This window comes from Triturus cristatus, chromosome 4_1 (assembly GCF_964204655.1).
Source record: "Triturus cristatus chromosome 4_1, aTriCri1.1, whole genome shotgun sequence".
NCBI lineage: Eukaryota > Metazoa > Chordata > Amphibia > Caudata > Salamandridae > Triturus > Triturus cristatus.
The window spans coordinates 515,298,037-515,324,645 of record NC_140585.1 but is presented as its reverse complement, the minus strand read 5'-3'; the positions used below and the strand labels follow the sequence as shown (position 1 = coordinate 515,324,645).

At 46.1% G+C, this 26,609-nt stretch overlaps 1 protein-coding gene across 2 annotated transcripts in view; it reads left to right on the top strand.

Moving 5' to 3' along the window:
- Positions 1–26,609, top strand: part of BCAT1 (branched chain amino acid transaminase 1) — a 410,432-nt gene that overhangs the window by 258,567 nt on the left and 125,256 nt on the right. For both annotated transcript variants that reach the window (XM_085652755.1, XM_085652754.1), the window contains exon 6: positions 4,678–4,841. In XM_085652755.1, coding sequence (XP_085508881.1) covers positions 4,678–4,841 — 164 coding nt within the window. The remainder of the gene's footprint in view (positions 1–4,677; positions 4,842–26,609) is intronic.

Here is a 26,609-nt window from a genome sequence, read left to right as displayed (position 1 = left end):
CACTCTATGCCACTCCACTACAGGCCTCTCTGTCAATCAATCAATTAATCAATCAATCAATCAGGACTTGTAGAGCGCGCTACTCACCCATGAGGGTCTCAAGGTGCTGAGGCGGGGGGGGGGGGGGGGGTGGAGGGGGCCAGCAGATCCATTCAGCCGAAGAGCCAGGTCTTGAGAGTCCTTCTGAAGGTGTTCAGGGAGGCGGCGTGCCTGATGCCTGCCAGGAGTTCGTTCTGTGTTTTGGCCGCGATGTGGGAGAAAGATCTTCCGCCTGCTCTGGCTCTGTGGATGCGTGGGGCTTCAGCCAGTGCAAGGTTGAAAGATCGGAGGTTCCTTTTGGGTACATGGAAGTTGATTCTGTCATTGAGGTATTTGAGTCCGGTGTTGTGCAGGCATTTGTAGGCGTGGCTTAGGATTTTGAAGGTGACTCTTTTCTCCATGGGGAGCCAGTAGAGCCTATGTAATTGTGGGCTGACATGTTCATGCCGGGGGATGTCAAGGACGAGTCTGGCGGCGGTGTTCTGTATCATCTGGAGTTTGTGGAGTAGGGACTTCTTGATGCCGGCGTAGAGTGCGTTTCCATAGTCAAGTCTGCTGGTGATGAGTGTGTGAGTGACTCTCTTTCTTGACTCAGGGGGGATCGACTTGAAAGTCTTGCAGAGGATTCAGAGGGTGTTGAAGCAGCTGGAGGTGACGGCGTTGACATGTCGGTTCATGGTGAGGGATGAGTTGCGTACGATGCTGAGGTTTTTGGCATGGTCTGAGGGGGTCGGTGGGCTTCCGAGGGCGGATGGCCACCAGGTGTTGACCCATGCCGAGGGGGTGGTTCCAAGGATGAGGACCTTAGTCTTCTTGGCGTTGAGCTTAAGGCAGCTGTTGGTCATCCAGATTGCTACTTCCTGCATCCCTTATTGGAAGTTGAGTCTGGCAGGGGCGAGGTCTTTGGTGAGGGAGAGGATGAGCTGGGTGTCGTCGGCATAGAATACGATGTTGAGGCCGTGTTGTCAGACGATGGCTGCGAAGGGGGCCATGTAGACGTTAAAGAGGGTTGGGCTCAGTGATGATCGCTGTGGGACTCCGCATGTGATGATCGTGGGGTCGGAGAGGAAGGGTGGCAGTCTGATTCTTTGGCTTCTACCGGTGAGGAATGATCGGATCCAGTCTAGGGCTGTTCCTTGTATGCCGGCATCATGTAGTCTACGTGGGAGACGGTGTCGAAGGCTGCTGATAGGTCGAGTAGGATGAGAGTGGCGAGTGTCCTCGGTCCAGGAGGGTACGGATGTCGTCTGTGGCGGCAAGTAGGGCATTCTCGGTGTTGTGGTTGCTCCGGAATCCGGATTGGGATGGGTCAAGGACGGTGTTGTCTTCGATGAATCGTGTTAGTTCATTGCTGACTGTTGTTTCTGCAACTTTGGCTGCGAAGGGGAGGAATGAGATGGGCTGGTAATTCTTGAGGTAGGTGGGGTCGGCTGTGGGCTTCTTGAGCAGGGGCCTGACTTCTGCACGTTTTCAGTCGTCTAGGAGGGTGCCTGTTTCGAAGGAGGTGTTGATGATGTGTTGTAGTTTGGGTGCAATGGCGGTGGTGGCTATCTATCTATCTATCTATCTATCTATCTATCTATCTATCTATCTATCTATCTATCTGTCTATCTATCTCGCCAATAACTTTGGCGCCAGTTTATGGATCTTCATGAAATATTCATAGCATTTGACTATTTGGTTCAACTACTGTGTTGAAAGTTTCGGGGTGTACTGTAAAGCAGGGGCTGAGAAAAAAGGGGTGACCCAAAAAGCATTTTCCCCATGTTATGTTTATGGGGATTTTTCAGTTTCTTAACACAACTACAGCCTGAACCGCTGAACGGATTTACACCGAATTTGGCAGAAAGCTAGATGATGGTCCGGAAAGGGTGCTTGTGTGATTTGGTGTAAATCTGTTCAATAGCTTCGAAGATATTTAATTTGAAAAAATATAGATATCCGGGAGCCCAAAATCCTACTGAAATCCTACTGAGGCTGCTTTGTCAAAAAATGTGGGGGAGGCCCGGATGGCCTTGCGCACTGCCTCAGGGACCACCGCCTCCCCGGGGCTTCTTTATTTTGTCCAAGGAGGGGCCTCTCGAACCCCTCTACCCCAAGGTCTGCCACCTCCCCGGGGCTTTAATTGTAATTGATGCGGGGGGCTCATGGATCACCCATAGCCCTGGAGGACGCCATCTCCCTTGGGCTTTAATTGTAGTTGATGCAGGGGGCACGCGGACCCTCTGCATCCCCGGGGACCACCATCTCCCCAGGGCAAATTTAAACAAAGGAGGGGGGGGTCGCGACTCCCCTCCTGGAGCTATAGATGGCTCTGGAGAACACCAATCCCCCAGGGCTGGTGCCTGTAATGTCCCAGGGTGCGTACCAAACATTGCAGTTTGCTATGGCGTGGCGGGAGCACCGCTGATATCGACCCAGTGAAGGTGGGTCACACGGCCCCCTTTCTTTATTAAAATGTATGTAAAAAAAAAGAAAAAGCCAGGCCCTGAGGAATGGGGTCCCCAGGGCTAAAATTGGCCCAGGAAAGGGGGGCCACCCGGTAGCAGCACCCGTCTGGGTGGCAGTGTCGGCGAACAGTGGTAAACGGATATATATATATATATATATGTATATAAATTATCATGCAAATCTTCTGGCTTCCGCTGCTGCCCCGGGTCCTCTGGAGGAGAAGTGTCACCACTGAAGGAGCATACCAGTGAGGAAAATTGTCACCAAGCCGCCAAAAGCAGATCACAAATAATGGCCACTCTGTCTGGCCTCCGTGTCAGCAACTCTTTATTGGTGGACACAGCAAAATGAAAACAACTTGTTTCGTCCAATGTAGGCCTTGATCACATGAGAAACCACTCAGCTCACCAATGTAAAAGAGTGTACAATATAAAAGAAGGACTCGTAATAAATCGCATGGATGGCTGCCATTTTTAAATAGTACTGGATTGTCATAAAGAATACAGCAAACTGTTGCCTAACAATCAATTGCTCATAACTCAATTTATTGTTTCATCTGAATATGTAATTATAACAATTTAAGCCCCTTCTCCCCAATAGGTGAGAATCCATAGACACATACAGGATATGTAAATGTGCAGATCGTACAAAAGCACAGAGTGTGAAACATAAACGAAGGACTCTAAAAAAAGGCACTCGAAGGGGTACCATCTTGAATGGCAATTGTTTCACATGATGGATACAGCAACTGCTGACTAACAATAAAATGCACATAATTCCAATGAAGAGTTAAATTTGGATATATGAATGTATCAGTATAAGCCGCTATTTACCTATTTTCCTTATTATTTTTCCTTATTATCCAATAGGTAGGAGTCCATTGACATGCTAGCGTAAAGATTATAAGGCCATTTTAAGTAGGCCTAGGCTCCCTTTTCAGTATTTTTGCAGAATCATCAAAATGCCTGTCTTTGCCGTAGATTTCACCTGTCCCTATCTTTTTAGGAACATGTGAAAGTTTCAAGCCACTCTGATAGAGACATCAATAAGACACCTGATGTGACATCAGTCTTGTTATCTCAATTTCAAAGTCAAACAAAGAATAATAGCTAAAACAGTGTAGCTTAAAGTTGTAAACTTATTTGTTTAAAAGAAGGTGTCTTAGACTAAAATCTTGATGCTTATTGGTTGTACCAAACATTCCTAAGAAGATGTTAGAAATTCCATCTTGGATAAGAAATTATTTAAAAGGACCTTTTGTTAGAAGAGGTCCTATGCCCCACGTTGGGTGACAATGTTGCATAAACTGAGTCTCTGGCTCAGCTCTTTAAGCTAATCTACTCCATGTTCTCCTAGCTTAGCACATAGAAGTAGGTTTTAGAGTGTTAGGTTTTTATTAGATGACATTTTAACCATGGTGGAAATGTTCCTTTTAATATCATTGTTCACAACATGCATTTGTGCTGTTTTAATCATATTCTTTGTGGTTGTTTTAGATGTGCTGAGCAACAGGGTGCACCTTTTGAAATAAACATCCTTTTTTAGTTTGTGTCTTTTTGTTAGCACAGTTTGTGTGTATAGTATGGAAGAGAAAGAAAAAAGGTTGTTTCTAATCACCACAACGTGAAACCCCTGTTTAGGGAAGGTTGGTAACCCAAAAGTAATGTATTGGATGGGGTTCTACGGAGCTGCAAAAACCTGTCTTTCACATTCAAGTGCTGGTGCATTGAACTAAGTTCACTAATGTCACCCATGTGTACTTAACCCTCTTGGCCAACATAATTGAGCAGTACAATAACAAACAACTATGTCATACTCTCGCACTGCAGCGAAACCTTAGTATAGTTACAATCCATATAGGCAAAATAACACATCTTGTAAACAATTCAGTAGATCACACAAAAGGTCTCAAAACCACATGGCCGTGTGGTGCATAGGGTAGGATGCTTACATGTACGTTTTAACTAACATTTTCACCTATCCATAATGTCCCCCTTTAAGCTTTGTTTCCATATATATATATATATATATATATATATATACATATATTTATTTATATATATATTTATAATTTACATATATGCAGCTGTATGAGAAGTTCATGGTGTTGAAACTAATGTGGCGCAGCATCCAAAACTTAAAGCGTATGCTCTCTTATGTTGTGTTTGTTTTCTGTTTGATACACAGCCTTCTCTAGGAGTCAAGAAATCGTCTAAGGGCTTGCTGTACGTTATATTAAGTCCTGTTGGCCCATATTTTGCTGGTGGAGGTTTTAGCCCAGTATCCCTTTGGGCTAATCCAAAATATGTGAGGGCCTGGAAAGGAGGAACGGGTGACTACAAAATGGGAGGGTGAGTAGCTAATACACTTTTCATAGTTTTTGTTAACTGTATGATTTTAAAAGGTGCCTAACTGAGAGTACTGGAAAATGAAGTTGTCTGTTTTTCTGCACTTCTGATAAAGACCACCCAGTGCCCAATTCACAAAGGTAAATGTACATGCATTTGTTTGCTTGTATGTACAGTTACTCCCACACCTAGGTGTAACACTTTACTTTTTTGCTATTCATCATTTATAAGTGGAGATTTACACCTACGTGCAGATTTATATGTTTCCACCCCCTCAAATGTTGGGGTGGAGCCTCCTACTACAGAATTTACTAGTTTAAAGTTACTATTAGTAACTTTTCACCTGGTGATAGAGCTCTCCACCATCGGGATGGATATATACCTATGGGATATTACAGGGAAATTGTAAAAAGGTTAGAAATGACTCTATTGTTATAGTTAAGTCAAAATTTCCATGAAAAGAGCATTGTTTGTTTCTCTAATAACGTTGGCTCCATTGAACGAATCTACACAAAACTTTAGAAAGAATAGTTTGTACACCTCGGCTCCTTCATGGAAAGCTTTGCGCCTATCTGTCGAGGGCGCGCCAAGGTAAAGAAAGATCCCAAAAATCGATTTCCCATGTTAATTTCACAGGAAATTTTGCTCTCTAATAGAGAAAAAATGGTTGAACTGATCTCAGGTTGGGTATGAAGGAGTTAAAATGTTACATATATCTAGACAGTTCGTACCTTGGTCCCAAAAAGGAAACAAATAGGGCCCTCTGATTGGTTAAGGGAGTTTTTCTCCCATCAGTCATTTTGGTACCAAGGATCCAATATCAGTCCCACAGTACTGAGTGATCCGATTGACTGGCTGCAACTCATAAAAAGATATGTGAATGCCATTACTGAACTTTGTGACTTGGTCCACATGTCCTGAAAAATTTGTAAAATAGGGAATAAGGGTAGGAAAATCCTGAACCCCAAGCACTTTTGCGGGGATACCCAAAGGAACCTCCCAGAGACTATAATTTTAAAAAATCAGGTTGCAGCGTCCCAGCAATAGCCCTCTTGTGAGGTTCTGCAGTAATCCCACAGGATCTGCTATACAAGATCCTAACCCGTGATACCACAGTAGCGCACAAACTTCCCTGAAGAAGCTTGTATGGCACCTTGGTTCCATAGGCGTTAAGCTTGCTTGGCGGGTAACTCTGGAGTACCACAGTATTTACAAATTTAAAAAAAGAGAAACTAAAATGTGGGTGAGTGCCCATGGGGATTGAGCATCCATGGGGAAATAAGTATATGCTAAGGTTTGGGTGCAGGGTCAGTCCTAAACTGTGGGTGTTGAGTGAGCACCATGTTTAAGGCACCCACTTGGCGAACATTTTCTTTAGAGAAAACAAACTCCCAAAGTAGGAGTTTGTTTCCTCGTTAAGAAACAGATACCCCTGTTATGCATGAAGTTTTCTATGTCCTCATCGGGCCATTATTCATTTTCCTTGCCTCTGTCTGCCATGCTTTGTATGGTGGACACAGGCAAGGAAAATCAGTGACAGTTGTCCTGCCCTTAAAAGGTCAGGGTGATCCTTTTTGTGGATGAACTGCTGTGTTGGGTTCCTGTTGACAAATACAACACAGTGATTTCCTTAACTGTAAATGGGGCAGTGGAACTGAGGGTTCAGTGTGCAGGGGGGCCCACTGCTATATGACAGGCCTTCAACTCTTCCAAACCTTTAAGTGAGCCCCTCAAAATTTTTAAATGTTAAGTTGATTAGCAGTCAAATACCCTTCTCCAGGAAATCAGAAACTCATCTCATGGTGGTGACCAATGCTTCCTTGAAGGGCTAGGCTGCATCTTGAGCAACACGCAGCGAATATTCCTCCATTGGAGTGAAGGAGTGTCACATCTCCACTGACTGTGCAGCAAGTATGAAAAATAAAATGGTTATAAAGAGATTTCATTACCATTTTATTCCTCACTTTAGCCGAGCCAAGTGACAGCGCTGGGCGGGGCCATGGCAGCTGATAGGCAGCAGGGTGCAGTATTGCTGCTCATTTAAACTGCACATGTCACTTTGGTCAGCTGTCTTGCGACGGCCAGCCTGACATGCACAGTTTAAATCTCTCCACTTAGCTGTCTTAAGACAGCTGGATGGAGAGCAGGCACAGATAACCAGTGCCTGATGGAGCATCAAGGTAGCCCACTCCAACCCATCCTGGCGCTGCTTTCATGCTGATAACCTAGCATGAGATCAGTGTACGGACTCGTTGAGGGAAGTTGATTGAGGCTCCAAGGCGACTCTTGCATTCCAGAAGACATGCATTTGCAATGCAATAGGTCTCGCATTTACGCAAGTTTGAGCTATTAGCATTATAAATGACAATGCCTTTTATTTTTGTTTTCATTTTTAAAACATAAATACAAGGCATTGTCATTTACAATGCCAATAGCTTAAACTTGCGTAAAAGCGAGACCTATTGCATTGAAAATGCTTCTTCTTCCTGCTTCTGCAAGCTCATGGTTTGGGTGGTGCCCGCAGGTATCTTGCCATGCTGGGTTGGCATAGTTGGGAGCAAATGTTCTAAACCTCCATGCCTGGGATTGAGTGCCGCAGGTCAAAATCTCTTTATTTGAATGCCAAAGACAATCATGAAAGATTAGCTTAAAAGTATAAAATTATACATGAGAATCCATAACAACCATACAGAAGTAAATTGATTAAAAATCAATACTTTTCAGGTAAAACGGTTGCCAGAAGGAGCTGCTCACTCTGAAGCAAACATCAGTACTTGGCAACAGTTGTGAAACCTGAGGGCAACCCCACATTGTTTTTAACTGTGAGAGTTAAAAAGAGCGAATAAATATTGTATCCTAAAAGGTTTATATAATGTTCAAAATGTCATAAAGTGCAGCAGAGATTGGGTGGAGACATTATCATAGGGACGTTTCTTATCTGCTAAGCTCCCATTATGACCCAGTGGAAAGCACAACATGTAGTGCCAGTTCTTTCAACAATAAAACTCTTTGCCAGTTGTTAATCACATATGTTAAATAAGGCTCTAGGCCGGAGCGTATTTTCAAAGCATAGTAATTCGGACACGGAAACAAAACACTTGTTAATTGCCCCTACTAATTCACCACCACCATACACACCTGATGATCAGGATGATGGGGATGGGGACAATGATCCTGCACCTGCAGACCCCTGGAAGGATTACTGCACAGATTCTCCCACAGGTAACGATCCTGATCTTTACCCGACTAAACCTTCTCCACCAGATGACAACGTAGGCTGTATAGAACTATCAAGCAGAGCTACTGATTATCCCGGAGTTCAATTACACAAAGAATCTTTAGAGGAGGATTTCCTTTTTGAAACACTTAGCAGTTCCCAAAGATCCACTCACACACTCCCCATGCTCAAAGGTATGTTAAGACATGTGGATGCCATATTTAAGGATCCTGTTCGGGCACGTATTCTCACCCGCAGGATAGACCAAAAGTATAAATCTGCACCATCAGATCCAGTTTACATCAAGGGCCAGATACCCTTATATTCCTTAGTAGTTTCTAATGCCCGTAAACATCAGGAGATGCTCCACCTCCGGATAAAGAGTCTAAGTTTATAGATGCCTCCGGGAAAAGAGGAGCCTCCCTAACTGCAAGTTTCGGGCGCATAAAACCCAAGCCCTTTTAGCCAGGTTCGATAGGGCGCATTGGGACGAAATGGAGCAATTGCTTCAATTCCTACCTAATGAGCACAAATCCAAAGCTCAAGACCTAGTGCAAGAGAGAAAGCTCATCTCTAACAATTCATTAGATGCGCATTAGATGCGGCTGACACTACGGCTAGAGCCGTCAACACCAGTGTGCTACTAAGAAGGCATGCATGGTTAAGAATTTCTGGGTTTAAACCAGAAGTTCATGCTTCTATTCTTAACAACACCTCTTTGGTCCTGTTGTAGACACCTCCTTAGCAAAGAAAAAAGGACACAGATGTGGCAAAATCTATGGGAGCTCTCTTTCTATCGTAGGGGGTCCAGGAATACATCCTCAGACACTGCCTCTACACCGTACAAGGGCAACAATCAGCCCTCTGCTTCCAAGGGTTTTTTCAGAAGGGGCTACAGAGGCAACAATGGCAAAGTTAGAGGTAGAGGCTCCAACACACGCACCTCCCCCTCCAATACCAAACAGTGACTTGCCTACACTTCCACTCAATCATTTAACACCTTTCGGGGGGTGTCTTACACAATTCCTACCCATCTGGTAATCAATAACTACAGACAAATGGGTGCTAGGAATTATCCGTTCTAGTTATTGCCTGGAGCTTACCAACAATCCTCCAAACGTTCCTCCACATTCACACAAAATGTCACCAGACAATTTACTCCTCCTCAAACAAGAGGTTCAATCTCTCCTTTTGAAGGGCGCCATAGAGCCCGTACACTACAATATCAGGGGCCGGGCGTATACTCCCTGTAGTTTCTCAAACCCAAAAAGGACGGTTTTCTCAGACCTATTTTAGACCTCAGAGAATTAAACTTTTACATACAATCAAACCACTTTCACATGGTGAGCTTCAACAAGTGCTGCCACTGTTACAACAGGGCTACTTTATGTCTACTCTAGACTTAAAGGACGTGTATTTCCACATTCCAATACATCCGGCTCATCGCAAATTTCTCAGATTTGTGGTAGCGGGCAACATTACAAGTTCAAGGTACTTCCATTCGGAGTCAGCACTGCTCCCAGAGTCTTTCCCAAATGTCTGGCAGTAGCCGCTGCTCACCTACAAAGACAACACATTCATGTCTTCCCATACCAAAGCCAGTACGTACCCAAAGTGTCTCTAACACACTCACATAACACTGCAGCTACTGCATTAACTGGGGTTCACAATCAATGTGTTAAAACTGCATCTTTAACCTTCCAACACACAAAACTATCTAGGAGCCACTTTAGATACTGAAAAAGCTCTGGCATTCTCCAGTGCAGCCAGAATTCGCAATATTCAGGCTCTGATTCTTCAGTTTCAGCCCACTTACTAACTACCAACTCAAGTGTATATGCAACTGCTGGGAATGATGGCCTTTTACATCATGATTGTTCCCCATGCCAGGCTTCACATGCATCCCCTTCAGGAATGCTTAGCAAGGCTGTGGAACCAGTCGCAGGGTCTCTTAACCGATCTAGTGTTGGTAATCAGCCGTACTCATCGCTCTCTCAAAATTTGTCAAAATGACGGCCCTTCATAGACCCTGTATCACAGACAATACTAACAGCAGACGCGTCGCTCACTGGTTGGGGAGCTCATCTCCAGAAACAGACAATTCAAGGCTTGTGGAGTCAAAATCAAAAAGCTCTCTACATAAATCACCTAGAGCTGCTAGCAGTGTCTCTAGCACTCAAAGCCTTTCAAATTCACCTTGTAGGCAAAGCTGTCCTAGTTCACACCAACAACATGACAGCTATGTATTATATACAACAACGGGGGGGTGACACACTCTCTCCAACTGTCACACCTAGCTCAAAACATTTGGAAATGGGCCTTTCACCACAAAATCTTTCTCCTATCAGAACACCTCCTAGGAGTAAACTAAAAGATTGCCGACCTTCACAGCAGACAGAGGCAGCAAATTCACGAGGGGGGACTTCATCCTCAAGTTCTCCTCCCATACTTTCAAAGTTGGGGGTTTCCTCAAATAGATCTATTCGCCACACTCGAAAACGCAAAATGCCCAAACTTCGCCTCCAGGTATCCACACCCGCTTTCCCAAGGCAATGCACTATTGAACTGGTCAGGGATATTTGCCTATGCTTTTCCGCCTCTCCCACTCATTCCATCAATGGCTCGGAAACTCAGGCAAAAATCCCTCACACTGATTTTAGCAGCTCCCACATGTGCCAGTCAACCTTGGTTCACAACCCTGCTGGAGCTATCAGTAGTTCCACATCAGAAGCTGCATCTCACATCAGAAATCAAACACCCATATCCCAAAGAGCTAAACCTAGCAATCTTGTCCTGAAGTCATAAAGTTTGGTTATCTGAATCTTCCATCTACTGTATGAACATTATCAGAGGAGCCAGAAGACCTACTACAAGAGCTTGTTATGCAGCTAAATGTAAGCGTTTTGTAATTTATTGTAATATTAACTACATGAATCCTCTTGATGCTTCCATACAAGATATCATATGTTATTTGTTACACTTGCACAATTAGCTTACACTTCTATCCATTTACATCTTGCTGCGATAGCTACATATCTGCAAAACAGACAACACTTATCCCTCTTTAAAGTACCAGTTATTGAAGCTTTTATGGAAGGACTAAAAAGAGTTATACCACCAGGACCTCCACCTGCCCCAGTGTGGAATCTTAACATAGTCCTCACACGATTAATGGGCCCACCTTTTGAACCCATGCATAAATGTGTATTGCAATTTCTCTCGTGGAAAATCGCTTTCCTCATTGCAATCACTTCACTGAGGAGAGTGGGTGTGCTACAGGCACTAACCATAGAACCTTCTTTCCAGATTCACAAAGACAAAGTGGTTCTTCGTACCAACCCTAAATTTCTACCTAAAGTAGTTTCTGCCTTTCACATCAGTCGATAGAGTGAGTTGCCAGTGTTCTTTACTCAACTAGATTCAGTTGCAGAACGAGCTCTACACACTTAAGATGTCAGAAGAGCCCTCTTATACTACATACAAAGAACATTCATTCCGTAAGACTATAAAACTTTTTGTGGCTTTTGCTCCACCTCACAAGGGAAATCCTATTTCCAAATCAGGTATTGCCAGGTGGATTGTTAATTGTATTCAAATTTGTTATGCAAAAGCAAAAAGAACTTTGACAATACCCCTTAGACCGCATTCCACTCGCAAAATAGGGGCTACTATGGATTTCTTAGGAAACATTCCCATAGTTGATATTTGTAAGGCTGCAACATGGTCTACACCACACACATTCACCAAGCACTATTGTGTAGATGTGTTAGCAAAACAACAAGCTAATGTAGGCCAGGCAGTACTTAGAACACTCTTTCAAATGACTGCAACAGCTACAGGTTAGCCACCGCTTTGGGAGGATACTGCTGTATAGTCTATGCAAAGCTCTACAGCTCACAATCCTCGAACGGATAATGTTACTTACTCAGTAAGCATCTGTTCTTGGCATGTAGAGCTGTAGATTCACATGCGCCCACCCACCTCCCCGGGTACCTATACCTGTTGGAGTTCTCTCGTACTTTATATACACACATGGACATCTCTATTCTACTCTTACTAACTCCATTCTCACCCTCTGTGGGAAAACAATTGAACAATGGAGCCGATGACCATGCGCACTATCACAGAAAGGAGGAGTCACAAAATAACGGCTGACGTTTGTTATCCTGTTTGGAATAAAGTGAATGACTAGACATTTCAATAGCTGTGGATCACTTATTGGGACATTATCTTTGAAACTTTATTAATTGACCGTGCTTGCTTTATCATAGAATTTATTGAGGATTATAGTAACACTTCTTTGGTGTGCTTTGGTGTCTATGGTAGAAAAATGTGAAAACACACCATGGCACACACCCTGTGTGCCATGCCCACAGACACTGCATGCCATATACCTAAGTCACCCCTACTGCAGGCCTTATAACCCTAAGGCAGAGTGTATCATATTGCATGTGAGGACGTATCTGCCGGAGCAGATATGCCCCTGTGCTGTCTAGCCTAGTTACTAGATAGTTCAAGTGAACAGGGAAACCATCTTAAGTATATGTATTGGGCGCTGGTCATTAAGTGTTGCCCAGCTACATGATGGTGTCACTGAAACCTATGGTGTTTGGTATCAAACACATTGTCTTAATAAATCTGTACTGATGCCAGTAGTGGATTTAATATGATATGCACCCAGAGGGCACCCATGAGGTGCCCCGTGAAAACCCTCCAGCCTCTTAGCGTGCTGGCTGATTGGCCTCGACCAGTCTGCCACCACAGTAAGTTTTTTGACCCCCTGAAGGTGAGAGCCCACGCTCTCTGAGGCCAGAAATAATGCTTGCTCCAGAAGAAGTTTTTCACACCTACTCCAGCAGGATGGCTAGTGATTTAGCATATCAGGCCAGCCTTTGATATGCAACCCTGGCTTCCCCCAGACCTGGAAGATGCCACCCCCTGCCCTGAGACCCATCTGGCATCAGGACAGTGTGGTGATTAGCTATGCAAGTAGGTGTGTTGCACCACCAGGCTAGTCACACCTCTATGGTGGGCTGCCTGATGTGATCCACGAAGGAAAGATTCCACCATCTTGATTTTGGTGGAATTAGGAACTCTGGGACAGGGTTATGCCTACTGCCCATAGGAAGTGGTCATATAGGAGGTAAAGTGACCACCAAGTGTAAGTAGGCCAATGGCTACTACCCTCCACTCCTCTTGAAGCCCATACATTCTGTATTTAGGTGGCCCCCTGACACCAGGATCTCAGATTTGCCTGACTAAAGAAAAAGCGAAAACTGTGGGCCAGCTGTGGACTTTTGGCGCCAAGCCCTGCCTGCCTGCTCCGTTCCCGATAATCTGACAACCCGACTTGTCCTCCAGCTGTGCATCCTCCAAAAGCCTAGGAGGGCTGCCAGCACTTCACCAACCAACCAGCATCTCCCCTTGAAGTGGAGGAGCCACTTTCCTGCAACCTGCAGGCACTGACCGCAACATCCGGTTCACCATTCTTCTGACCAGCGGGTCCACCAATGCAGCAGCCTCCCAGGAAGATGTCATCATGCTCCAGAGGGTAAGATCCGTCTCCCCAACAAGTTTAGAGACGCCAGGACCCCTGGGAGTTGTCCTGCACCAGTACTGGGGCACTGGATCCCTTGCAACAGCCAAGGTTAGTTTGTAGTCCTAAGACTCTCACAGACTGGGCCCCCTATTGCGTGCTCCCGGACTTGTCTGGAAGTTCCCCTCTGCAGTCTGTTTCTAGGTGCTCAAGCTGCCAATGTGCCCTGGACACTCCAGGACTGGTAATCCCAAACTGTTGGTGGATCTTGTGACCTTGACCCCTAGCACCTTAAGTCCTAAAAGGGATCCCCAAAATACAATTGCAAATACTTGTATGGAGTATATGTTTCTTTCTTCATAAGAAAGCATTACCGCATAAAAACGCATTTGTGTGATATTTGGGATTATTAAATTAAGCCCTGTAAACCAATAGGGTTGTCAGGACTTTCTGCATAGTGTACCTCATTATGGTACACAACATAAAATGCCAGCTTCCTATACTTACACATTAAAGTGAAAATGTTTTTGTGTATAGAGCATAGCAATCGTAGAACAAGGTGTGGTTTACTGTGCAGCAACATGACCAGTCCTGTTTCTGGCCACATAGTGTGCTGCGTTTAACAGAGGGAAGAGAAATTGCGGCAAATTTCCAAATGCAAATGTGTCGAAACTCCCTTGTTGTCTACTGTCACCCTCTAAATAGAGAAGAAAGATATTCTGTTTCCGAAGTTTTGTAAGAACCATCCTGGTAATGCTCTCCATCGTGATATTCACTACATGAGAGGGTAGCACAGATTTTCTGAAAGGCGAGCACAAATCTGCATAACTTAGCTCAATAAACTCAATAACCATTACAACTCACAATTACCAGTGAGTGCAGCGCTTTGAGGTTTCGACGTTTGATTCTTTTGCTGGAGAGTCTCAGGGTGCTTCTCTCCCTTTAAAACCCTCGGAGTGTCTGTTCTCCACCCAAAGCCAAGAAAGAGCATTTTGCCACTCGCATGCTGCCATAGCTCACATTGTGATAACACAAAAGCTTGAGGATTGTGCATGTGGAGGACCAATGCCTGCAAGAGAGGGGACCAACTCTGACCCTTGAAGCCTGATGCTTAGACCACACATTCAGGAGTGATTGGTTCTGCCTTAAGCTACCCCTTTTTTTATTAATGTATTTAACATTCACTGCCATGATATTAATTGACAGAGCTGGAGCTCTTCAACCTTAAACTAACTGTTGTCCCAAAGGCTGCAAAATTAAAACATCAGTCCTCACTTTTTTGCAAATCTTGGTACGCAGGACACTCAATACAAGCATTGCTAAGAATGCGGTGTGCATTAAAATGGAGCAGGGTTCAAATGTAACATGAAATTGCTGTATGTTTGACAGGGAAGGGGGCGAGGAAGTTCATTTTAATGAATTGCAGAAGAGAAGTACCATCCTTTTTAGGTTCGAGGCATGTGGGCTGCTGAATTCATATCTGTGCATAGATCGCCGCCTAGTGTTGGGTCCGGATGATTGCACATTGTTGTCCTGGAAGAGTCTTCGAAGTATCACGTGATAGGTGGCGCCTCCCCTGCACTACAGTGCACATGGGCATCCTCTCCATCCTCAGATTGTTTTTTTCCGCCATTGGGTTCAGATGTGCTTATCTTAGCTCAAGTTAGGAAAACTTTATTTAAGGCCAAAAGCCTTTAGGTATCGTCGGTATTGTTTGCGTTCGGTATCGACAAATATTTAGACCTGTTCTCGGATTTATTCACACTTCTCGGACCTAGTTTCGGTCCGACCATCGATCGACGTTCGAGGATGGAATCGAGGACTCCCTTCAAGAGATGTCCTTTATGTCATGCGAAATATCCACACATCGATGTCCATCCGGTGTGTAACAAATGTTTATCACCGGATCATGATGAGTCAAGGTGTATGGCCTGCGCCCGGTTCCAGTCAAAGAAGACACTTCGGAATCGACGGGCGGCTAGATTGGAGGCCAAACAATCGGCGCCTAACCCGGTTAACATATTCAGCACCGAGGATGAGGAAGTCGAGAGCGTCGAAGAGATAGACTCGAGCCATGCTTCAGAGCCTGAATCTCAATCTGACGACGATGATGAGGTGATCTTCGAGGACGAAGACGTCGTCGACGAGGTAGGAGACAACGATGAGGCCCTTGGGGCCGAGGAAGATAGCTCGGGAGAGGAGCTAGGCCAATCCGTCGATGCGGAGGCCGAAGGACACAGTCTTGATAAGGCTCAGGTCTAGGGATCGCCTGCGGGCCTTACCCAAGATCAGTCGGATCGTTCTACAGCCCCGCCTGAAAGCCCGGCTTCGAACATTTCAAAAGAGCCAACGCTATCAAAAAAGACTGGATTCAGTTCAGTGAAAGCGAAACCAAAACCAGCACCGGTCAAATCGAAACCGAAAGTGCAACTGGTTCAAGTCGGATCGAAGGCATCGAAGCCCTCCAATCCGTCGAAACAGAAAAGGGACATCGGAACCGACCAAAGAAAGGAGGACTTCGGTACCGAGAAGACAAAAAAGGGCTTCGGCACCGAGACACAGAAGAAGGCCCTCGGTCCCGAGAAGACGCAACGGCCTATGGCACCGAATGTTGGGGCACCGACCACCAAGGTCACGGTGGTCGATCTGACTACGTCAACACCGAAGAGTACGGCGACCGCCAAACTTTCGAATCAACCAGGCGTCGATCCCAAACTTCGGATCGAAAACCCGAAGGCTGGAAAGAAACCGGAGACGGTGTCGAGGCCTGTCTCCAAAGAGCCTATCGGTTCCAAAGCACCGTCTGCATTCACGTTGCAACAGGTGTCGGAGTCCCTACAGCGCATCAGGGAACGGGCAACCCTCGAACCAAAAACGGGTCCCGAACCACACAAAGTCGCCAAAGCTCACTCGGCGCCGGCACCGATCAAGTTTGGATTGCCGCCACCGGGGACGCCGAAGATGTTCGAACTTAGGAGGAGTCTCGAACAACCACGGCCAGTGTCCACGGAAAGAACCGATGTCGAGGACTCGCAGGACCAGTTTATCGACGCCAACACTGGTAGGCTGTTGTTCCGCAAGCAGAGAATTGTTCCAGAGAAGGCTTTGGACTCCTACAAGATTCCACTAAAAAGGAAACTGGCATCAGGTTCGACGCCAGTGCTTGTAGAAACATTCCACACCTATCATCAGGAACCCCCATCCTTTTCTCCTACACACTCAGAACAGGATGCAGGAGAGGGCTATATTGGAGAGGATACCACTTATCCTGTGGATAATGACCCTGACGACCAACAGCAAGACCAAGATCAAGCATGGGGAGACCCTACTGACCAAGGTGACCCACAAGATGCTCCTGACACTCATCTTTACAATATCAAACCATCTCCCACTGAAGATACTGCTGCTTTTAACGCCCTCATTGAAAGGGCAGCTGCCAATCACGGAGTGGAACTCCATTCTGACTCTGTGGAGGAGGATTTCTTAGTGGACACGTTCTCCACATCAGAAAGAACGGTCAAGACTCTACCAATGCTGATAGGGGTTCTTAAACATGCTAAGGACATCTTTAAGGACACCACCAGGGCACGGGTATTGAACCCCAGAATAGAGAAAAAATACAAACCTGCACCCGGAGACCCCATATACATTAAAGGTCAATTGCCGTTGGACTCCATGGTAGTTTCTAATGCTCGCAAGAGAGCTAACTCGCAGACTACAGGTGATGCTCCTCCTCCAGACAAAGAGTCCAAAGTGCTAGAAACATCGGGCAAAAGGGTAGCAGCACAAGCAGCAAACATCTGGCGCATTGCCAACACTCAGGCACTCCTGGCCCGATATGACAGGTCACACTACGATACACTAGAAACACTGCTAGAACACCTACCAGATGAATACAAAGATGGAGCGGAGCTCCTCATCAGAGAGGGACAACTCATTACAAATGCGTCCATCAAATGCGCACTGGATGCAGCTGACACTGCAGCAAGGGCAATCAACACTAGTGTGATGTTGAGGAGGCACGCATGGCTGAGAATATCAGGCTTTAAACCTGAGATTCAAAATAATATCTTGAATCAACCAGTCAACACAGACTTTTTATTTGGCCCCGAGGTTGACCCTACACTAGAAAAGATTAAAAAGGACACTGAAACTGCGAAATCTATGGGGGCTCTACAGTCGCAGCAGTTTCGGAGTGGCTCCTTTCGTCGCCCCGGGAATAGAGGAGCAGCTAGAGGTCAGGGGTCCCAGCAGCAGTACAGTAAAGGAGGTACCCAGAGTACCTATAATAAAAACAATAGGGGTGGATATCGTGGATCCAGCACCAAAGGCAGAGGACGAGGACACAACACCAGGTCCTCCGCCAATAACAAACAGTGACGTCTTGTCGCTGCCCCCCGCCCACATAACACCGGTCGGGGGGAGACTCCAACAGTTCCTGCCAGTCTGGAGATCCATCACCACAGACAGGTGGGTCAGAGAAATTGTCCAGTACGGTTATTGTCTGGAATTAACATCCAATCCACCCAACATACCACCAAGACACCGTCCTATGTCCGCAGAGCACTTGACATTATTGCAGCAAGAAGTACTAAGTATGCTGCAAAAAGGAGCCATAGAGCTCGTGCCTATGGAACAGCGGGGGTCAGGGGTGTACTCTCTGCACTTCTTAATCCCAAAAAAGGACGGGTCTTTACGACCTATACTAGACCTCCGCCCCCTCAACCAATACATTCTGTCAGAGCATTTTCATATGCTCACCCTCCAGCAGGTTCTGCCGTTACTCAGTCAGGGAGACTTCCTAGCAACACTAGATTTAAAGGATGCGTATTTCCACATACCCATACACCTATCACACAAAAAATATCTCAGGTTCACTCTTCAGGATCAGCATTATCAGTTCAAAGTACTCCCTTTCGGAGTAACAAAAGCGCCCAGAGTCTTTACCAAGTGCCTAGCGACAGTGGCCGCACACTTAAGGAGACAGCACATTCACGTCTTCCCTTACCTGGACGACTGGCTTGTTCAGGCAAAGTCAGCCCAGCAGGGTGCCAGCCACATATCCCACACCATTCACCTTCTTCACAGTCTGGGATTCTCACTGAATTATCCAAAGTCACATCTCCAAACCGCCCACATACGGCAGTACCTGGGCGAGACTATAGACACTCTGGCTGCCAAAGCTCAGCCATTCAGAGGAACATGTTCCTCATGGCGGAACACCTCCCGGGCAAGGACAACCAGATGGCGGATCTGCTCAGCAGACACAGCCACCAAATGCACGAATGGGAGCTACATCCATCAGTACTCCAACCGTACTTCCAGCAGAGGGGTCATCCAGAGATAGACTTATTCGCCACAAGGGAAAACGCAAAATGCCAAAGCTTTGCCGTCAGGTTTCCGCATCCACAGTCGCAGGGCAATGCGATATGGATGAACTGGTCAGGCAGATTTGCGTACGCTTTTCCCCCAGCGCCATTAATACCGCTAGTGGCACGCAAACTACGGCAACACTCAATGACACTTATCCTGGTTGCTCCAATGTGGGCACGCCAGCCATGGTACACCACGTTACTAGAACTGTCCGTGGTGCCGCCTCAAAGACTGCGGCTAACACCCAAACTTTTAACACAGAACCATGGCGAAATTCAGCACCCAGATCCGCAACAGCTGAACCTGGCGATCTGGCTCCTGAAGTCTTAGAGTTTGGCTACCTGAACCTGCCTCCAGAATGTATGAATATCATCAAGGAGGCCAGGAGACCCACGACCAGAGCTTGCTATGCGGCTAAATGGAAAAGGTTTGTCATTTACTGTAAAAACAATGACATTAATCCACTGGATGCATCCATTCAGAACATCATCTGTTACCTGTTACACTTATACCGATGCAATCTGGCATCCAACTATCCTCAGAACAGGCAGCACCTCTCTTTATTCAAGGTGCCTGCCATCAAAGCCTTCTTAGAGGGTCTCAAAATAGTGATTCCTCCAACTCACCCACCGGCACCTGTGTGGAACCTGAATGTGGTCCTCACCAGATTGATGGGTCCACCTTTTGAACCTCTACATTCATGTGAGATTCAATTCCTCACCTGGAAAGTAGCCTTCTTAGTGGCAATCACTTCGTTGAGAAGAGTTAGTGAACTCCAGGCACTAACCATTTAAGAGCCATTCATACAGGTTCACGCAAACAGAGTTGTACTACGCACTAACCCCACTTTCATGCCTAAAGTGATATCGCAGTTCCACATGAATCAAACTATTGAACTGCCTGTTTTCTTTCCAAATCCAGAAAATGACGCGGAGAGAATGCTCCATACACTAGATGTAAAGAGGGCCCTCATGTACTATATAGACAGAACTCAGGATTTTAGGAAAACAAAACAACTGTTTGTTGCCTTTTCTCCACAACACAATGGCAACGCCATTTCCAAAGCAGGGATAGCCAGATGGATCGTTAAATGTATTCAAATTTGCTATGAAAAAGCTAAACGCACATTAACGATTCCTCCCAGAGCCCACTCAACACGAAAGTTAGGGGCGTCCATGGCTTTCCTAGGGAATATTCCTTTAGAGGAAATATGTAGAGCAGCCACATGGTCCACTATACATACATTTACAAAACACTACTGTGTAGATGTACATTCAAAACAGCAGGCAGCTGTAGGACAGGCTGTTCTCAAGACCCTTTTTCAGACTGCTGCAGCTGGCACGGGCAGCCGCCGCTAATGGAGGGACTGCAATATAGTCTATGCACAGATATGAATTCAGCAGCCCACATGCCTCAAACTGAATATGCTACTTACCAGTATGCATCTGTTCTTGGCATGTAGGGCTGCTGACATTCATATCGCCCACCCTTCTCCCCGGCGCCTGTAGCGGCTGCAGCACTCAGAATTACTGTATAGCATGGTCATCACTTACGGTATCTACTCCATCACTGCCATAATGGCGAAAAACAATCTGAGGATGGAGAGGATGCCCATGCGCACTGTAGTCCAGGGGAGGAGCCACCTATCTCGTGATACTTCGAAGACTCTTCCAGGACAACAATGTGCAATCATCCGGACCCAACACTAGGCGGCGATCTATGCACAGATATGAATGTCAGCAGCTCTATATGCCAAGAACAGATGCATACTAGTAAGTAGCATATTCATTATTAAACGGCATAGTCCATGCGGATTAGTTCAAAGGTTAACAGGCAACAGAGAAGACTGCAGAGAAGAGTAAAGGCAACGTTTTAAAGAAGCTCCCTCTGGATAACTGGTATAGTGAGAGAACCCATCATGTCATTATCCAAGCTGCTCTTCCTATACCTTGTGTTGCTCTATTTCAAATCAAATTGATTAAGGGTTATCTTTATTATCAGCTAGGGTTCCTGTAAGTTTCAAGAAAGCAGTTGTCACTCCACTACTAAACCAAGCCCATCACAGGACCTTGCAAGTTATCACCGTCTCTAAAGCCGTTTTGAAACAATTGATGAAAGGGGATATGAAGCAGCCACAGCAACACACAGAGGAAAAAAATCAGCTCTATCATTGTTAAGCAGCGATCAGACTAGATGAACGTACAAAATCAGCACTGTTGGCGGGACTGGACAAACACATGCTGGTAGCTGTTGGTGGTGTTGGCAGCACTTTGATGCTTTTTGATCTATCAGTGCCATTTGTGATTGATCTTACAGAATAACCACCATGGTGAAAATGTCAACATAATGGATTTGCATTGTATTGGATTCAGTCCTTTTCGACCAACAAGAAAAGATAAGTTGCCTGGAGTGACAATATGCAGAGAAATAATATCATGTTTGGTTAACAAACCCATGAGCTTCACGAGTCTATCATAGTGCATTTTAAATAATTCAGTGTGTGGCCAGCCCTGATCTGCAGGTGTATCAATAAGTAACTGAAACAATTGAACCTCACAATGTCAGACACAGTTTGAACATTTAATATATAGGCTTTCCCACCTTGAACTCCACAGCATGATTCATTTGAAAGAAATTGAATAAATCAAAGAAGAACATGTTGTGTGGGATGATGTGTGTAGATTTGAGTGAACATTGTCTAACTGGTTGGTTATGTTTACTTTAAGAATGAATAGTAACTAGACTACAAGCCAGAGTATGACTGATTGTATGTTCACAGTCACTGGTGCAAATTAAACAGGTTAATCTCCAAATATACAGTGACGCTGATGAGACAAATCCCAATAGTGATGCATGTATGAATCATGAATCCCATACCAACCATAAGATTCCAATTTGGAACATCCTGTGTGTTTATATGGAAAAATGGGGTGGAAATCCTACAATGAATCATCCAGACATTTTGTGGTTGTTCACCTGACACGCATGGTGCGCAACGCTGCATTCCATGTTGATTGCTGTTAAGAGAGTACTGTGCAAATAGAGATAAATCAGTCTTTAAATTCCATGCAATCCTGTGCATTAAGACGGATTTGTAATACCCAACTTAAATCTTTGGTTGCATGGTTTTACAATTTTTCCACCTTGGCAGAATGTAGCCTTTGAACCCGACCAAATTGCTGAACGATTGCCTAGCTTGGACGATGTGAAACACAAAAAATGTATATACAGTAATCCAAGATGGCCACTACAACCTTCAAACATCATACATTTTGAAGGTTTCCCAGGAGATGTAATTTTGTAGTCAGGTGTTGTTCTATTGCACACTCTCCACATGCGCAAAGCCTTTCACTAAACTGCACCCTCACTCTGTGAACCCCACTATCCTATCTGCCCATGGACGAAACTCGGCTTGGACAGCTTTTGAATATATTGCACCCATGTCCTTTCAGTCACCTAGGCAAAGCCCTGTCTTCAAATGTGCCTTATTACAAATGCATGAAAAGATACAAGGCATGGGATGTCTATGTAGCTCCAACATTTGTTGTTGAAATCTGTATTACACAACAGAGACAGAGCTAGACACAGTGTGCCTGTGTCATGGGGTAACTGCCTCTGAAACCACTGCATGTATTCTTGGTATGTTAAAAGTCTCTCTAGATATTGGTATGGAGTGAACCTCACTGCGAATTGAATGGAGTGTACTGAATGAAGAAAACTGTGTTGGCATCAGAATCGGGCAATGTGACACAAAAATAAAAGATCTCTTTTGCCAATGTGAAATTTTGCTCCTTCTATGAATGTGATGTAAGTGGTTGGCGTACATTACTATCCATATTTATGGCAGGTATATTTTACCGTCAAGAAGTCTCCACGCCATTCCCAATCACGTTCCCGGGGTAGATCTTAGGACCATTGCCGGAGTTGTTCCCGCAGACGACCGTCTTCACTTTCCAAGACCTCTTCCTTCAAGTCGGGTAAGTCCAAGAAGAAGTTGAAGCATTCTTTGGCTTCTCCATCCAAACGGCATGCCTCTTGGCCCGATCCCACACGTCACCTGCGGAGACGGCATCCGGGCCTACTCCACTCTACCCTGAGTTATCAAAGCCAGAGCGACACCCCCACCAACTTAAATTTTTTACAACAGCATGCACACCGTCTCTGGGCCACTGACTCTCACTGGCGCACCTTCAGACTCCACGGAGCTGCGAGGTGCCCCAATTGAGTTACTGCTACCAGGTTGACCCCTAACTCCAGCTGGGCCCTCTTAATCTGCCCCCGGATCTGGCTTGATGTTGACATGGGTGCCTATAACCACTCCGGCTCAACGCTCAACCCCAATGCCACTGAACAATGAACCTATCCCCATTCCCATCTCCGAGTCAGCGTCACCTCAATGCCACTCAACTTCAACCCCATGGAAATCCAGACCATACCAACCTCTGGATTTGCTGCCTTCGGACAGACATTTTATCCCTGAGGGGCCAATGAGGATGAAGGATATGGTCCTTTAGAGGGCAACCCTGACCAGAAAGAAAACTGATAAGAGGCGCTCAGTGGCACCAGCCGCCTCAACATCTCCCTAGACTCTGGCATGCTTTCCCCTCGGGTCCCTGCTTCGGTGGAAGGTGCATCCTGCACAACAGTGTTGTGCAGGGCAGCAGAAGTCCTTGACCACAACTGCCTGCAGATGAAGTCAAGACCAACATCTTGACAGAGATGGTACACCCAGGGGCAAACTCTGCGGAATCTGTGCTCACGAATGTTCTCCTGGAGGTCTGGGCCAAAGCTTGCACTAGGGTTCCTGTGCACCGCATGCTTGCTTATCACCATCCTCCCGGCTCGTTTACACCCAGCCTTCCTCTCCCAGTATCCCTCCCCTTAGAGCCTCATGGTACTCCTAAACCAAACTTAACTCAAACGCATTCCCTTTCACTCCACCGTATAAAGAATCCAAGTGGCTGAATACTTTTTGGAAGCAAATTTTCTCTTCCGCCACCTTGACTTTGCAGTTGGTGAACACCAGATTCCTTTTAAGCAGATACTTCCATGCATCATGTAACTCAGTGGTGCAGCTGCTCCCCATGCTCCCTGAAGAGTGCTGCGAGCCGCGCCATCCCGATCCAAGCCTTGGTGGACGTTTGGAACCCAGTGAAGGTTGCCATCAGATGAGGACTGGACACCACAGACCCTGTAGGGAGAGCCATGGCCTCTACAGTGGTACTTCATTGCCATACCTGGTTGCAGCCGCTGGGTGTGCAACCATACCTGATCCACATGCCATTCGATGGCTCCCGCTTATTTGGTGACAAGGTCAATTTGTTGTTTGAGCCCTTTCTGGAAAGTCGAGTCACTGCCAGGTCCCTGGGCCTTTCTCTGTCTGCCAAACCACAGCAGCAGTCCTTTCACGGCCACAATATCAGCCGTCACCCCAGCCCAGAAGTCTACCCAGCCCTTTCAAGGATGACATCATAGATCCCAAAGAGTATGCCCACAGTCATGCCTAGAACTTTGCCTAGTCCACCACCCCTCCGGCAGCTGCAGCCCCCAAGCCGCTTTACTCATCCTGTTGGTGGTAGGTTCCAGCACCGCCTGCCCCAATGGAGCAGCATAACCTTTGACAAGTGGATGCTCCAAATTGTCCAGGACATTCAAGCTCTGAGGATGCTGGGCCTGATGGCCTTCTGCATCCTGCTCGCGCAGCACACCCAATGTCAAATGTAGGATCTGCAGTGGGACCTCAATTCCCAGTGTGCGCTGGATCAGGGGAATCTTTCTGACCTGGTCCAGATTTCTGTGGAGACCGCAAAAGGTCTGCATTGGTGAGTAAAGAACTGCGATTGGCCCAGTGGCAGACACCTCTCCCCTCTGTAGCTGGAGCTGGCTGCAGTGACTTATGCATCACTCCTGTGTTGGGCTGACCACCTAGGTGAGGTGAATATCAGAGGACTCTGATCTGCAGCACAGTCCCAGTCTCACAGTCTTTCTTCTGGAGCTGACTGTGGTTGGCTTGGCATTGAAAGTCTACCTCCCATCCATCAAAGTATGGTTTGTTCAAATCTTCACCGACAGCACTACCGCCATGTGTTATTCCAACAAACAGGGTGAGGTCGGGTTGTGGACCCTGTGCCAGGAGGCCCAGTGCCTCTGGACCTGGCCAGAGTGACACAACATTTTCCTGGTTGGGCAGCACCTGACGGTATCTCTGAACGCCAGGGCAGATGAGCTCAGCTGCCGATGGCTTGCTGATCACGAATGGCATCTGCATTTGGAGGTGGTCAAAGGTATCCTCAGAGAATGGGGACAACCTTGGCTTGATCTATTTGCCACTGCCGAGAACGAGCAGTGTCAGCACTTCTGCATGTTTGAGTTTCCAAAGTGGTTCTTGCTTGTAGGTGCATTCCATTTAGATTGAACCTGGAACTACTATACGCCTTCCCGCTGATATCGCTCTTGCCCAGAGTTCTCAATAAAATCAGAGCTGACCGGTCCCAAGTCATCCTAGTGGCTCTGGACTGGACACGGAGAGTTTGGTATTCCGAACTCCTGAGCACGTCGATCTGTCCACCGATCAGGGTGCCCCTTCGGGAGGATCTTCTGTTACAGAAGCAAGACAGGGTTCTACACCCGAACCTATGTATTCTCCACCTTCAAGCGTGGAGATTAAGCAGCAACAGTTAGACGCCTTTGATCAGCCTCAGAGATCTGCTACGTCATCTTGGCAGCAAGGCGTCCCTCGACTAAGACTTTATAGGTCAGCCTTTGGGAAAAATTTGTGGCTTGGTGCTCCTCTCACTAAGTTGACCCACTCTCAGCCCCCATGTTGGAGATCTTACTGTTTTTGTTGACTTTAGCTCAGCAAGGCCTTGCCCTGCACACTGTTAAGTTTATCTTTTAGCCATATCAACTTTTTTGCAGATGCCGGATCATAGCTCACTGTGTCTCACCTGTTGTGACTCATTTCCTTAGGAGGTTGCAACATTTAATCCTGCCTACCCCTGTCATCATGCCCCAATAAGACCTTAATGTGGTCCTAAAGTTTCTCATGGCCTCATCATTCGAGCCCCTGCACAGCTGCCCACTCCGACTCCTACTCCTCAAGGCAGCTTTCTTGGTGGCTATTTCATTGACCAGGAGAAGGAGCGAGCTCAAAGCTCTGTCAGTTAACCCTCCATACACTTACTTCTACCCAGACAGACTGGTCTTTGAACAAGTGCCTCTTTTCTGCCAAAGGTGGTCACTCCCTTTCATATCAGCCAAAACATCAAGCTGCCATTATTTTTCGCTTGCCTCATCCTTCTAAAGAGGCGAAGAAACTCCATTGCCTGGACCCTAAAAGAGCTCTTTCTTTCTACATTGATCTAACCCAAGAACATCCGACGGACAATGAGCTCTTCATTAGGTTCATGAAGTCAAAAAGAGTAAGACAGTGCAAAAACCGACCATCTCTTGATGGCTTGTACTCTATATCAAGATCTGCTACACATTACCTAAAAAGCAGCCTCCTGAAGAATTGAGGGTCCATTCCATCAGGACCAAGGCTGCTACCACTGCGCTAGCATGTGGGATACCTGTCCTCGACATCCTCCAAGCAGTCACATGGGCATCCCTCCATATGTTCACTAGGTACTACTTCTTGGATAGT